Source organism: Neltuma alba, unplaced genomic scaffold, assembly GCF_004799145.2.
Source record: "Neltuma alba isolate B1F8T4 unplaced genomic scaffold, ASM479914v2 tig00007415_pilon, whole genome shotgun sequence".
In the NCBI taxonomy this organism is placed as follows: domain Eukaryota; kingdom Viridiplantae; phylum Streptophyta; class Magnoliopsida; order Fabales; family Fabaceae; genus Neltuma; species Neltuma alba.
Window position 1 is genome coordinate 35,445 of NW_021634777.1, and position 13,440 is coordinate 48,884.

Consider the following 13,440-nt stretch of genomic DNA (forward strand, 5'->3'; position numbering starts at 1 on the left):
ATGATTACTAGCTTAAATTCACCTAAGTCAAATCCATTGCCACTTAGTTTATCTTCTCAAGACATGATCAATCACTTTTCAAATTAAGAATGCATCATACTTGAATCACTTCAAACTTGCAATCTTCACATTCAAAACAAAACGAAACAAAACATTTTTTTTTGGGAACTAAAACAAAAGTAAAAACACACAAAAAAAGGAAAAAAAAACTAAAAGAATGAAATCCCTCCCCCACACTTAAACAATGCATTGTCCTCAATGCAAAACACATAGGCAAGTCACAAAGCAAGTAGTATCCAGCACAACCCAACTCAATAATATGACAATGCAAAGCAAAAAGAGTGAAGGGAAGGAATACAACCAAGGCTACATGGCGTCTCGTAGTGTGATAACCTCTACATCTTGGGTAGAGAACCCCTCATAGTAGGGCTTCAAGCGATGACCATTGACTGTAAAGCATCTTCCAGTTGGCTCTCTCTTAATCTCTACAGCACCATAGGGAAAAACAGTAGTAACAATAAAAGGTCCCTCCCATCTAGAACGGAGCTTACCAGGCATGAATTTAAGTCTAGAGACATAAAGTAGAACTTTTTGGCCCACGTGAAACTCCCGTCTTAAGATGAGCTTATCATGGATAGCCTTGGTCCTTTCCTTGTAGATCCGAGCATTCTCATAGGCTTCTCTCCTAAGCTCTTCAAGTTCTTGCAATTGTAACTTTCTTTCAACACCAGCACTAGCAAGATCAAGGCTACAGCTTTTGATGCCCCAATATGCCTTGTGCTCCACCTCTACTGGCAGATGACAAGCCTTACCAAAGACAATTCGATATGGGGACATTCCAATTGGGCTTTTATATGCTGTACGATATGCCCAGAGTGCATCATCCAGCCTCTTGCTCCAATCCTTTCTGTTAGGTTGCACTGTCTTTTCAAGAATGAGCTTAATTTCTCTGTTTGAGAGTTCTGCTTGACCGTTTGTCTGAGGGTGGTATGGAGTAGCCACCTTATGCATCACACCATACTTGCTCAGTAAGCTCTGCATACTTCGGTTGCAAAAATGAGTACCCTGATCACTAATGATAGCTCTTGGGATTCCAAACCTGCAGAAGATGTGAGACCTGACAAAAGAAACCACTACAGAAGAGTCATTAGTACGAGTGGGGATTGCCTCAACCCACTTAGAGACATAATCCACAGCAAGCAGAATGTAAACATAACCAAATGAAGTAGGAAAAGGTCCCATGAAATCAATACCCCAAACGTCAAAGACTTCACAGAACAACAGTGGCTGTTGAGGCATCTCATGCTTCCTGGAAATATTGCCAACAAATTGGCACCTAGAACACTTCTTACAAAACTCGTGGGCATCATGGAATAGAGTGGGCCAGAATAACCCACTTTCTAAAACCTTCCTAGCAGTACGCTTAGCACTAAAGTGCCCTCCACAAGCAAGGGTGTGGCAAAATGTCAACACAGATTCAAATTCACTATCAGAATGCATCGCCTAATAACCTGATCATTGCAAATGTGCCACAAGTAGGGATCATCCCATATATAGAACCTAGCATCACTCTTAAACTTGTTTAATTGATGCTTATTCATATCAGTTGGTAAAACAGATGCAGCCAGATAATTAGCAATGTCAGCATACCACGGAACAGTCATATCAACTCCACAAAGTCTATTATCAGGAAAATCATCTAAGGGTAAAGAAGATGTTACCACAGGAGTCTCAATCCTACTCAAGTGATCAGCTACCATGTTCTCTGCACCGCTCTTATCACGGATCTCCACATCAAACTCCTGTATCAGCATTACCCATCTAATCAAGCGGGGTTTGGAGTCTGGCTTCTTGAACAAGTACTTGATAGCCGAATGATCTGTAAAGACAGTCACTTTTGTGTGGAGGATGTAAGAACGAAATTTCTCAAGCCCAAACACAATTGCAAATAGCTCTTTCTCTGTGGTTGTGTAATTAGCCTGGGTGGCATCCAGTGTCCGTGATGCATATGCTATGATATGTTGCCGCTTTTCTATTCTCTGAGCAAGAACTGCACCCAATGCATAATCAGAAGCATCACACAAGAGCTCAAAGGGAAGGCTCCAATTAGGTGGCTGAATGATAGGAGGTGTAGTGAGTCGCTTTTTCAACTCATCCCAAGCACACCTACAAGCATCATCAAAAACAAAGCCCACATCTTTCTGCAGTAAACGAGATAATGGTAATGCAATTTTACTAAAGTCCTGAATGAATCGCCTGTAAAATCCAGCATGTCCAAGAAAAGAGCGCACATCTTTCACACAAGAGGGATATGGAAGAGATGAAATAATATCAATTTTGGCTTTATCAACCTCAATGCCATCATGTGAGACAACATGTCCTAAAACAATGCCTTTCTTGACCATAAAATGACATTTCTCAAAATTCAGCACAAGATTATATTCAATGCATCTTTCCAAAACCCTATCCAAACTAGCTAAGCATGCATCAAAAGAATCACCATAGACAGTGAAATCATCCATAAATACTTCCATGCAATGCTCAAGAAAATCAGAAAATATGGAGACCATGCAACGCTGAAAAGTGCCAGGTGCATTACATAATCCAAACGGCATGCGTCTGTATGCAAAGGTTCCAAATGGACATGTGAATGTGGTCTTATCCTGATCCTCAGGTGCAATAGAAATTTGAAAATATCCAGAAAAACCATCCAAAAAGCAATAATGGGATCTACCAGCCAGTCTTTCAAGCATTTGATCAATAAAGGGAAGGGGGTAATGATCTTTTCTGGTCACAGAATTCAACTTCCTATAATCAATACATACCCTCCAGCTATTCTGGACTCTAGTTGGAACAAGCTCACCTTCATCATTACGAATAACAGTAATACCAGTCTTTTTCGGAACTACCTGAACCGGACTAACCCACTGGCTATCAGAAATGGGATAGATTATACCTGCAGAAAGAAGTTTAGAAACCTCTTTCTTTACCACATCAAGAATCAATGGGTTGAGTCGCCTCTGTGGCTGACGCACAGCTTTGGCACTATCTCTAACAAAATCCGGTGCATGCACACATTAGGGCTAATTCCAGGAATATCAGCAAGAGTCCATCCAATAGCTTTCATCCTTCTTTTCAGCACCTCCAGGAGGCGAATTTCTTCATCAACAGCTATGTCGCTAGCTAGAATCACTGGCAATGTCTCATCTTCCCCCAAATAGGCATATTTCAGCGAATCAGGAAGTGGCTTTAGCTCTAAAGAAGGAGCTTGCTCAATTGAGGGCACGAGGGGCTTCAAATCAATGTTAGTCAAACTAGAAACCTGCATTGAAGACTCACAAGCAAAAGAGCAGACTTTCCCAACTTGGGAATCATTAGCAGGAACAGTAACAACAGAAGAATCAGATAATACACCACAATTCATGAAAGAAGTGCCATCAGTAGCACTCATGTCAGAAGCAACATCGGGATCAAAATCAGAGACCTCTATATCAGGGACATGATCAATGTTAACTAACAGCTCAGAGTCAGGTAATGTAGATGAATCAGTTGCATCTATAGCATCAATCACACTAAGTAACTGAGAGAGTCCATGTGAATCAACAGAAGTACTAGATGAGGAATCACTGAAAGTGCCAAGTCTATGGACAGGTGCAGAAGAATCAAAACTAGAATGTCTAACAATCTCAATGAAATCAGTGAAAACATCAATATCAGCAGCATCTATACCAGTACAAGTATCACAACTACCAATTTCAGAACATGAACAAGAGATAGAATCATCTAAGCCAACAATATCACATGATCTACTTATCATACTATCTCTAAAATCTATGACAGCATCATCAGTAATAATGTCAACAAAACTAACATCAATCTCAGCACAACTATCAGGTGGATGTCTCATAGAGTCAAGCACATCAAATCTAATGATTTTACCAGCAAATTCCATAGTAAGAGTACCAGCATGCACATCTATCATAGCCCTAGCAGTCTTAAGAAATGGCCTACCCAAAATCAAAGATGAATGTCCCTTTTGCCTAAATCTAGCATCATCCATATCAAGAACATAGAAGTCTGCAGGAAATATGAGATCTTTTACCTTCACCAAGACATCCTCCAAGACTCCTTCTGGAACTACACAGCGTCTGTCAGCAAGAGAAGCGATTAGATTTGTAGGCTTAAGATCCACACCTTGAAGTTGAGCAAAAACTGATTTTGGCATGACATTGATAGCCGCTCCTAGATCTGCTAGAGCATCTGAAAACTCAATGTTACCAATGGTGCACGGTATGAGAAAGCTACCAGGATCCTTGCACTTCACTGGCATTGGCATTTGATAAAGAGAGGAGACAACCGCCCCTAAGTCAACTTTGCCATCATGCTTAAGCCTTCTCTTGGTGGTACACAACTCCTTCAAAAACTTCGCATACTTAGGCACTTGTGCAACTAGATCAACTAATGGAACATTGATCACCACCTTTTTGAAGATATCATAAACTTCTTTGAACATCTCAGCTTCTTTCTTTCTCCTTTCAGCCTTAATCACCCCTGTAGGAAAAGGTAAGACTTGCTCGCTCACTTTCTTCCCTTCCCCATCTTTTTCTTGCTCTTCTTGCAATGCCACATGTGGTGTTGATAAAGTGGACTTATTATGCGATGTGGAAGCAGGGGGAGAATCTTTAATGATAGCTTCCTTGTCCGTTGAAGCATGGGTAGTGACAGGATCTGCAGAGGTAATTGAATTTCCGCTTCTAAGAGATATAGCATTAACTCCACCAATGTTAGGATTCTGCTGGGTGCCAACATTAGGGTTAACTACTACTTGAGATGGCAACTTCCCTGAGCCTTGACTTTGCATGTTACTAAATGCATTAGATAACTGCCCAATTTGAGTTTGAAGATTCTGAATTTCTTGGCTATGTTGCAAATCCTTTTGTTCAAACTTATCCATCAGGAGTTTCATCATGCCTTCTAACTTTGAACTCTCATCTTGATTGGGCATAGTTTGCCTAACTTGTTGGAACATTTTACCACCAGAAGAGTTTATGCCTTGATTGAACTGTGATTGTTGAGGCTGGCCACTCCCATATCTGAGATTTGGATGGTCACGCCATCCAGGGTTGTATGTATTTGAGTAAGGATCATATTTCTGGCCACCTTGAGTCATAGGCTTAGTGTGGTATACTGCATTACACGAGTCAACTCCATCATTTAGGTAAGGGCAAGAGTCAGTGGTGTGAGTAGCTAGAGAGCAAATAGAGCAAAGTGGCCCAATTAGAGCTGTAGAGTCAGCTTGTGGGATGAAAGCAGAGGAAGATCCCACAGAAGGAGCCATATTTTGGGAGTTTTTCATCTGAAATACAACCATTTTCTCCATAGCAGATGTTAACTTATCAATTTTGCTCTCAAGGCGAGACTCAGAATAAGATGAATGCAATCCAACTTCATTTACTCTAGCTTGCTGCCTAGTACCAAACTGTTGGGTATTTTCAGCTTTCTTTTCAATCAATCTCCAAGCAGCTTCAACAGTCAAGTCAAGAAGAGCACCTCCAGCAGCAGAATCTAGTAAATCTCTCTCAAGAGGCAAGAGCCCTTCATGAAAATATTGAATCAACAATGTATCTGAAATTTGGTGGTGAGGACAACTGGATAACAATGCCTTAAAGCGCTCATAATACTCATATAAGGATTCCCCAGACATTTGTCGACAACCACAAATATCCTTCCTGATGGAGGAAGTACGAGATGCTGGGAAATACTTTTCCAAAAACAACCTTTTCAGCTGGTCCCATGAAGTAATGAATCCAGGAGGTAACGAAGAAGCCAATTCTTCGCAGAACTTTCCAAAGAAAATGGGAAGGCACGCATCTTAATCTGATCCTCAGACACACCAGAAGGCTTCATAGCAGTACAGATCATATGAAAAGTCTTCAAGTGATTGTATGGATCCTCGCCTGCAAGACCATTAAATTTTGGAAGTAAGTGAATCAATCCAGACTTTAACTCAAAATCAGTGTCAATATCAGGATAATTAATGCACCAATTTTGAAAATGCAGATCAGGTGAAACCAATTCCTTGATAGTCCTAGCAGGATTAGCCATGCTACTGTCAGAATGAGAAGAGTCAGGAGAATTAGAGGAATCAGCAGTTAACTTAACAGAAGAATCACTTTCTATAAGATTGCTAGCTTGAGCCCTCCTTCTTTGATGAAAAGTCCTCTCAATCTCAGGATCAAATTCAAACAATTCTTTGCTAGAGGATCTAGTCATGCACTAAGCAACTATCACAAATCAAAGTGAAATGAAAAGAAGGAAAGAAAAAAAATGCACCGAAAAAAAACTAGAGAAAGAAAATGCAAAATCACCTAGAAATCAAACCTAAAGTTTAACCATTGCTCCCCGGCAACGGCGCCAAAATTGATGATGCCTTTTGTCGTCAAAGCACTCAATTAAATTAGGTCCCAATTAATTTGTAGTTTAGGGTCGACCTAGGTCATTACTTCCAAGGAGCAAGTTATGGGTTTCTTTAGGTAAAAATTTAGGTGATAAAAAAATGCAATAAATTGGACCTAAACTAAAATGCAAAATTCTAACTCTAAATGCAAGATGCAAATGTCCTAAAATATATGAAAATTAAATTAAACTAAATGAATGCAATGCAATTTTTGGGGGGTTTTTTTTGAGGAAAATAAAAATAATGAATAAAGAAAATTAATCAGAAAGCAAAGAAAATTAAGAAGTAAAATTGAGAAGTTCTCTTCAGGTAAGGTAGAGGGGACACTTAGGATTTGCATGGATTTAACCTTCATAACCTTAATTAGTTAATTAGACCAAAGGAAAATGATAAGAGAGTGGAATTAATAAACTTAATTACCTACTTGAAATAAAGGAAACCCTTAACTTCAAAAACCCTTAAACCATTAGAGAACTCATAACAGTATAAGGCTGGTTAATTAAGCTATTAAAACCAATGAAGATAATTCAATTTAATTTTGGAAATTATGTTTAAATTATCCAATTAAACAATCAGATAATCAACCAACTTAATTAAACAATTAAGAGGTGAAAGAACCCAAATTTTGCAATTCAAACCACATTGATAATTAAACTCATAATGAAAACTCAATTATAAATTCAATTAACAATGCAAAGGTTCTAAACATAAATTCCAACAAGTATCTTGGCACAAATAAGATCCAAATATCAATTTAATCCAAGAATAAAATTGACAATCTAGAACTAAATTGTCTCAACAAAATTACAACTTGAACTCATTTAAAACTAAACAATTTCAAGTCCTTGAATTAAAAAGATAAATGAACATCACTCCCTTGTGGTCTTCAAGTGCTAGCCCAGGGCTCTAGTCTCCTTCATGCTCCTCCCAAGTTGCCTCCCTATAAGCTTAAGCTGCCATCAAAATGTCTCCTCCTCCAAGGTTATTAGATGCCATAGCCATGAATGATAAGATGTAGATGGGAGTTGGCCGTGCAATGAGAAAGGAGAGGAATGATTGAAATTGGTGGGTGAATGACGTGAATGAGGGGAGGAGATTTGGCGTTCAAAAATTGTCCTCCGTGCGTCAATCAATGGACAATGGAAAAAGAGGTATCCTTAGGCGTCAGGTTGGAGGGATTTTGTTTTTTTCACCCCAAGGACGTGTTTTCTCGGAATATATGGGCACTGCACATGTATAATGAAGAAGTGAATGAAATTCTTTGACCGCCTCTCCACGTGATGTCTCTCTTCGCATATTAGGCATTTTATTGTCCTCTCAAATAAGGAAATTATTTTAATGGGAGAAAAGGAAATTTTTCTGAATCCAAAACTCAAGCCCATTAGTAATTAATTGACCCACTTGATATTAACCATTGGATTGTGCTTAGATTCCAAGAAACAATCTTGCACCATTGGATTTCCTATGTGCCCCTTTCTTGACCTACAAGAATTTGAGTGCATCCATTAATGTAGATTATATCCAAATATAATAAAAAATTAAATATTAAATCTGCACAAAAATTAGGCAAGAAAGTACAAAACTTTCTAAAAATATGAGACTTGTTTTCAAAGAAATAGGAAAAATTAATTCCAAGTCAAAAATAGGAAAGCACAAAATATTTATATTTTTAATCCAAAATCTCAATTTTTATGCAAAATCCAAAAATCAACCAATTTATCCAATAATGCATAAAAATCCAATTAAGCTCAAAATTATCATTTAAATCCTAAATTAATGTGGGATAAAATGTATAAAAATTAGGCTTTATCAATATCCCAGGAATGTGTCTTTGTAATTTGTGTGCCTTTGCTTTCTTTTGAAAAGAAAAATATTTATAGATGCCTTCAAATGTGAAAAAAGCATGCCAAGGCACAGTCTTTTGTTGGTTACGTTAATTTGTGTGCCTTCGCTTTCTTTCATAATCATAAACACCCAAACTTCAGAAATAGCATAACAATGGAGCTGTACATAAATGATGTTTTTAATTAGATGAATTAGAAAATGTTCTTAGCCTATATTTCTGAAGTTGAAGCATTAGAAGATAAATTATATATTCAGAATCCACAGCATTTTATGGGTACTTAGATATTGTTACTTTTGTGTTTAAAGTCTCTACTCTTCTACAATTTGATTGGAAATTTTATAGTTGATGTAATCTATACTATGATAAATTTAGACTTCGGATGATGAGTTGTTGTTGTTGTTTTTTTTTTTTTTTTTTGCCATCACTTTGGATGATGAGTTGCTATTATAACGTATCAAGCGACTATGATATGAATTTGTTGTTTGATTTTTTTTTTTTGTCTGGTTTGGGCACAAATCTTAATTTCAATTATATTTTTCTCTTTACCTTTTAGGATGGGTCGTAAAAAGAAAAAGGGATCCTGTATGCTCTAACACTTCTAAGGGCATTAAAAAAACAGATGAAGTTGATGACCCAAAAGTTCATCCGCTTGTGAATTCATGGGCCCATCTTCCCTCCGAGATTCTTACCACCATTCTACTCAAACTTTCAATTAAGTCGGTTTTGATTTGCAAGTTCACATGCAAGCGTTGGCACCCCGTTATTTCAGACCCATATTTTGCTCAAATGCATTTTGAGTTTGCACCTATAAGTGCTTTGGTGCGCATAAGTAATCCTAGACATGGTTCAAGAACTTTCCATTTACTTGACTTTGATGAGTTTAAGGGTAATGAAGTCCGGAATTTGCCAAGTAATAATGATTCTGGCCATGCTTGTTCATGTAAGGATTCTTTTAGACCCAAACTGTCCCAATCACATGAAACTTGAGGTTTAGTTCAAGCTTCCTCTTCATGATTCTAAAATGATGCCAGTCATTGAGACCCAAAAAGAAGTCTTGAGGAGTGCTTACTAAATATCTTCTCCAAAAGATCAAAAGTTTGATGTAGTGAACTCTTGCAATGGCCTCTTCTGCTTATGCGATCTTTTTAAAAGAAATCCACTTGCTACTTGCAACCCAGTCACAGGAGAGTTTATAAGACTTCCACAATCTGAGAATGATAAATTGACGAGAGTTCATGTCTATTCTAGACTTGGTTATCTCAAGAGAACTAATGAATATAAGGTGATAAGAATATATGACCAAACGTGGCTGCGTGATTTGCGTTATCCTTATGCAGGTATTGAGATACACACGTTGGGGACTCGATTATGGAGAAACATCAAATATCATGGCCCATACTGGCTAACCATTAGATCTCCCACTTGTCTGAATGATCGCTTTACTGGCTTGTCTATAATGAGACAAGAATATCAATTTTATGTTTTGACTTAGAAAGTGAGACTTTTAATTCACTCCCTTGCCCCTCAAGAATATCACCCTTGACATTGAGAACTCCAAAGGCTAAAAGTCGTATTGGGTTTGGAGAATTAAAGGGAGGTCTCTACATATGTTGTCAATCTCCAGGAACAAAATGTCTTAGGTTTTGGACTATGAAAACGTGTGGTGTTGGCCAATCTTGGATTGAAGTTCTTAAATTTGATCATGATGATTCAAATAAGTGGCCACATTTATATTAACCAATAATAGGTTCTATTGATCCTGGAATTTTGATTTATGATCTTCCTAGATTTTTTATCTACTATGAACCTCAAAAGCAAGTATTTAGATGTTTTAAGGGTTGTGGGACCTCAAACAAGTTAGAACCAATTCTTCATATTCCAAGTCTCATCAGGCTAAAGGATGCTGTTAAAGGTGACAATATAATATTGAAGTGTTCAATGTCCATTCACAGTAATAATTAACACAAGGCCTGTTTTACCTAAATAATGATGTTTGATTTTTGAATAGCTTATGGTTCTTTAATACACTGATATGAATTTATATATATAGGTGTGCGCCATCTAAATTGTAGGAGGATAAAGAAGTTTTGCAGCTGACTAGGGCTGATCTAGGGGATATGAGCATCGAAGTTCTGAACTTCTGATCATGTTTTGTTCATTGGATTATAGTTACAATTATTTGTTCTTTATATTAGTTAAATAGGTTTTATATTAAGAATCGGAGGAATATAAAACAATACTACCTCCAGTCCTAATTATAAGAGTTGGTTGGCTAATTTGAGGAAATTAAAAAAAGAAGTTAAGTTAGTTATTTGTAATAAATAGGTGTTGTTTTTCCTAAAATATCATTACTACTCAAGTATGTTGGTTAAAACTAGAATTGTTAGAAAGACTATCTTAAAAAAATTGAATAAATATGAGAGACAAAATGGATTGGAGTCTTATATTTGGGACCAACGTAAAAGTCAAATGGGGTCTTACATTAAGGACTAAATTATAAAATAATAGGTGCTTATGTGGATGAATGTCAGAAGTTAAAATTAGTTACATTCTTTCCAAGGCTCCCATTTGTGTAAAGCAATTTGGCATACTCTATTTCATTGGTCGAAACTACAAGTAATTAGTATTTAAGTCATTAAATGCTTTTTTCTTGAAAGGCCCCTCACTAATCAAAGCATGAGGGAGAAATAAGGGATTAATGAGAAGGAATATTCAACTAATATGATGGACATGCACCAATATTAGTCCATTCATTGAGCAATGTATCCTACTTGCATGAAGTTCATGAATCAACATTATAATGTTGAATGAATAAAGGATAAAATACATTATGAATGGGAACAAATACATGTATGCCCAACATGTTGCTCCTATGTACGTCTCAAAGATCATTGGATCACGGCTAACGTTAATAATACATAAACGTTGTTTTAAGTTGGAGTTGGGATTTCCCTCACCACTATCACATCCGATATTCCAAATATCGACCAAACATGGGGATTAAGGGCATTTATGGGTTAAGTAAAACGCTAGAATTCAAGTTAAGGTTACGCATGTGAGAACAGTCCAGTTGGGGCAAAAGCATAATTTTCAAAAGGTATGGAGCAAAAAGAATAATTATAAAAAATGTCCAAAACTATTTAAAATAAAAGGGCTTAAACATTTTAGAGCTACAGACTCTTAAAAAGCTACAAGCAAAAGAAAATTATGAAATTATGGTATTTATAAAAATTAACTCAGACACTTAAAATAGATCATCTGCATGCATAAGCATATATAACTCTGATGGTAGTTTTGCACTGTTACGTTCTTTCCCACCCAACAGTAATGATTGTGGGTATTACGTGATGTGATTCATGAAAGATGTTGTCACTCATGATTCATGTTTTATTCCTGACTATGCATGCAATTTTATTTTATATATTTTTAAAAAATTTAACTTAGTCTTTAACAGTTAGTTTTTATTGATTTTAACGTGGTTTTAATTATGTCACAGTATTATGATGGTGCACATTGTGCAGAGTACAACAACAACCAAATAAATGAAGTCATTGAAGAATGGTGTACTTATGTGTTTCAACAATGTAATAATTAGTTCATTGAATCTTTTGTTTTATTGTTTTGCATAGCTTTCTTCTTTATTTAACTATACTAAACAAGTTGGCAAAATTTTTTTGTCATTGTAAATACTAGATTATATATATAGTTTGACTCAATAGTTATAAGTGTAATCACATTGGACAGTTGTTATTTCTTGTGATATAATTAAGTTAATTATGCTAGTATTTGGCTGTTAATCTTCTATATATAAACAATTTTGTGTTTTGGTGGTAATAAGAAAAATATGTATAGAAGATTGTTGTAAATTTGAATTAATATAAATTTGTAAAATATTAATAAGAAACTTTAGGTGGCACTTATATGGTAAACATGTTACCTAAAGATTTAAATGGAAAAAAAAGAAGCATTAGGTGGCACTTGTATGGCGCAAGAGCTACGTGATGCTTTAATTATTAAAAATAAAAAATAAAACCTTAGGTGGCGTTTTGGTGACTCAAGTGCTACCAGAAACTTTAATTTAAAAAAATTGAAAAAAAAAGCCTCAGTTAGTGCTTTTAAGGCTTAGGCACTACCAGAAGTTATAACAAAGGGCGGCACTTACAATTCCAAACGCTACCGCTATGTCTATCTTTTTTGAAAAAGAAGTACTTTTTTTGTTGCATTTTCGAAGTGCTGCCTAATCATTAACGCTTGATAAATGCTATTTATTAGAAATCTTAAGCGCTACCGCTTAACTTTTAGGGAAAATGACAATAAAATACCACTTGAATTCCAAAAAAACAAATAAGGCACCTGAATAAGCAAAATAACAAATAGGGCACTGGGTACCAATCTGGAATTCATATTTTCGGCCAAAAGACCAAAATGCCCTGATGAAATGTGGGAAGACCGACGCTGAAAGTGAGAGGAAGGAGAGAGGAAGACCGACGCTGATCAAATGCGGGAAGAAGAAAAGAAAAATGTTGGAAATGCTATTATCTTACTCCTTCGCATCACCATTCTGTAGAGATTGTTGATTTGATGGGTTTTGGTTGTGGGAAAGAGGATTTGTAGTGAAAGAGGGAGTGAACCTGCGGGAAAGATGAAGCGGAAATCAGAAAACAATGGCAAGCAATTACATAACGTAACTGTTGTCATATGCCTACTGGTTTTTGGTAAATCCCACTACGTGAATGGTAAATTTTACTATACATGTAGTTAATTATGAATTTTACAAAATACATATTGTGATTTACAACTTTTGTAGTGAAAGTGACTATTTTGTTAATGGGTTTTGCAATCTATTTTCAGGAGATAAACAACTTGTTTGTAAAAACTAATAAAATTTCACGCTAAATTTGACAAAACGTATAGTGGGATTTACAACTTCCGTAGTAAAAATGACCACTTATTCAATGGGTTTTGTAACTTGTTTTCAGGGGATGGGCAGCTTGTTTCTAAAAACTAATAAAATTTCATACTAAATTTGACAAAACACATAGTGAGATTTACAACTTTCGTAGTGAAAATGATCACTTCTTCAATGGGTTTTGTAACATGTTTTCAAGGGATTGGCAACTTGTTTCTAAAAACCAAT

General features: G+C 36.3%; 1 protein-coding gene across 1 annotated transcript; it reads right to left on the reverse strand.

The window, feature by feature from the left end:
- Positions 1-366: 366 nt before the first annotated feature.
- LOC114752508 (uncharacterized) lies at positions 367-5,704 on the reverse strand. The gene is given in 4 exon segments (XM_028941240.1): positions 367-1,493; positions 1,496-2,351; positions 2,826-3,049; positions 3,052-5,704. Coding segments are annotated over 4 exon segments (4,860 nt in total).
- Between the last annotated feature and the right edge of the window lie 7,736 nt (positions 5,705-13,440).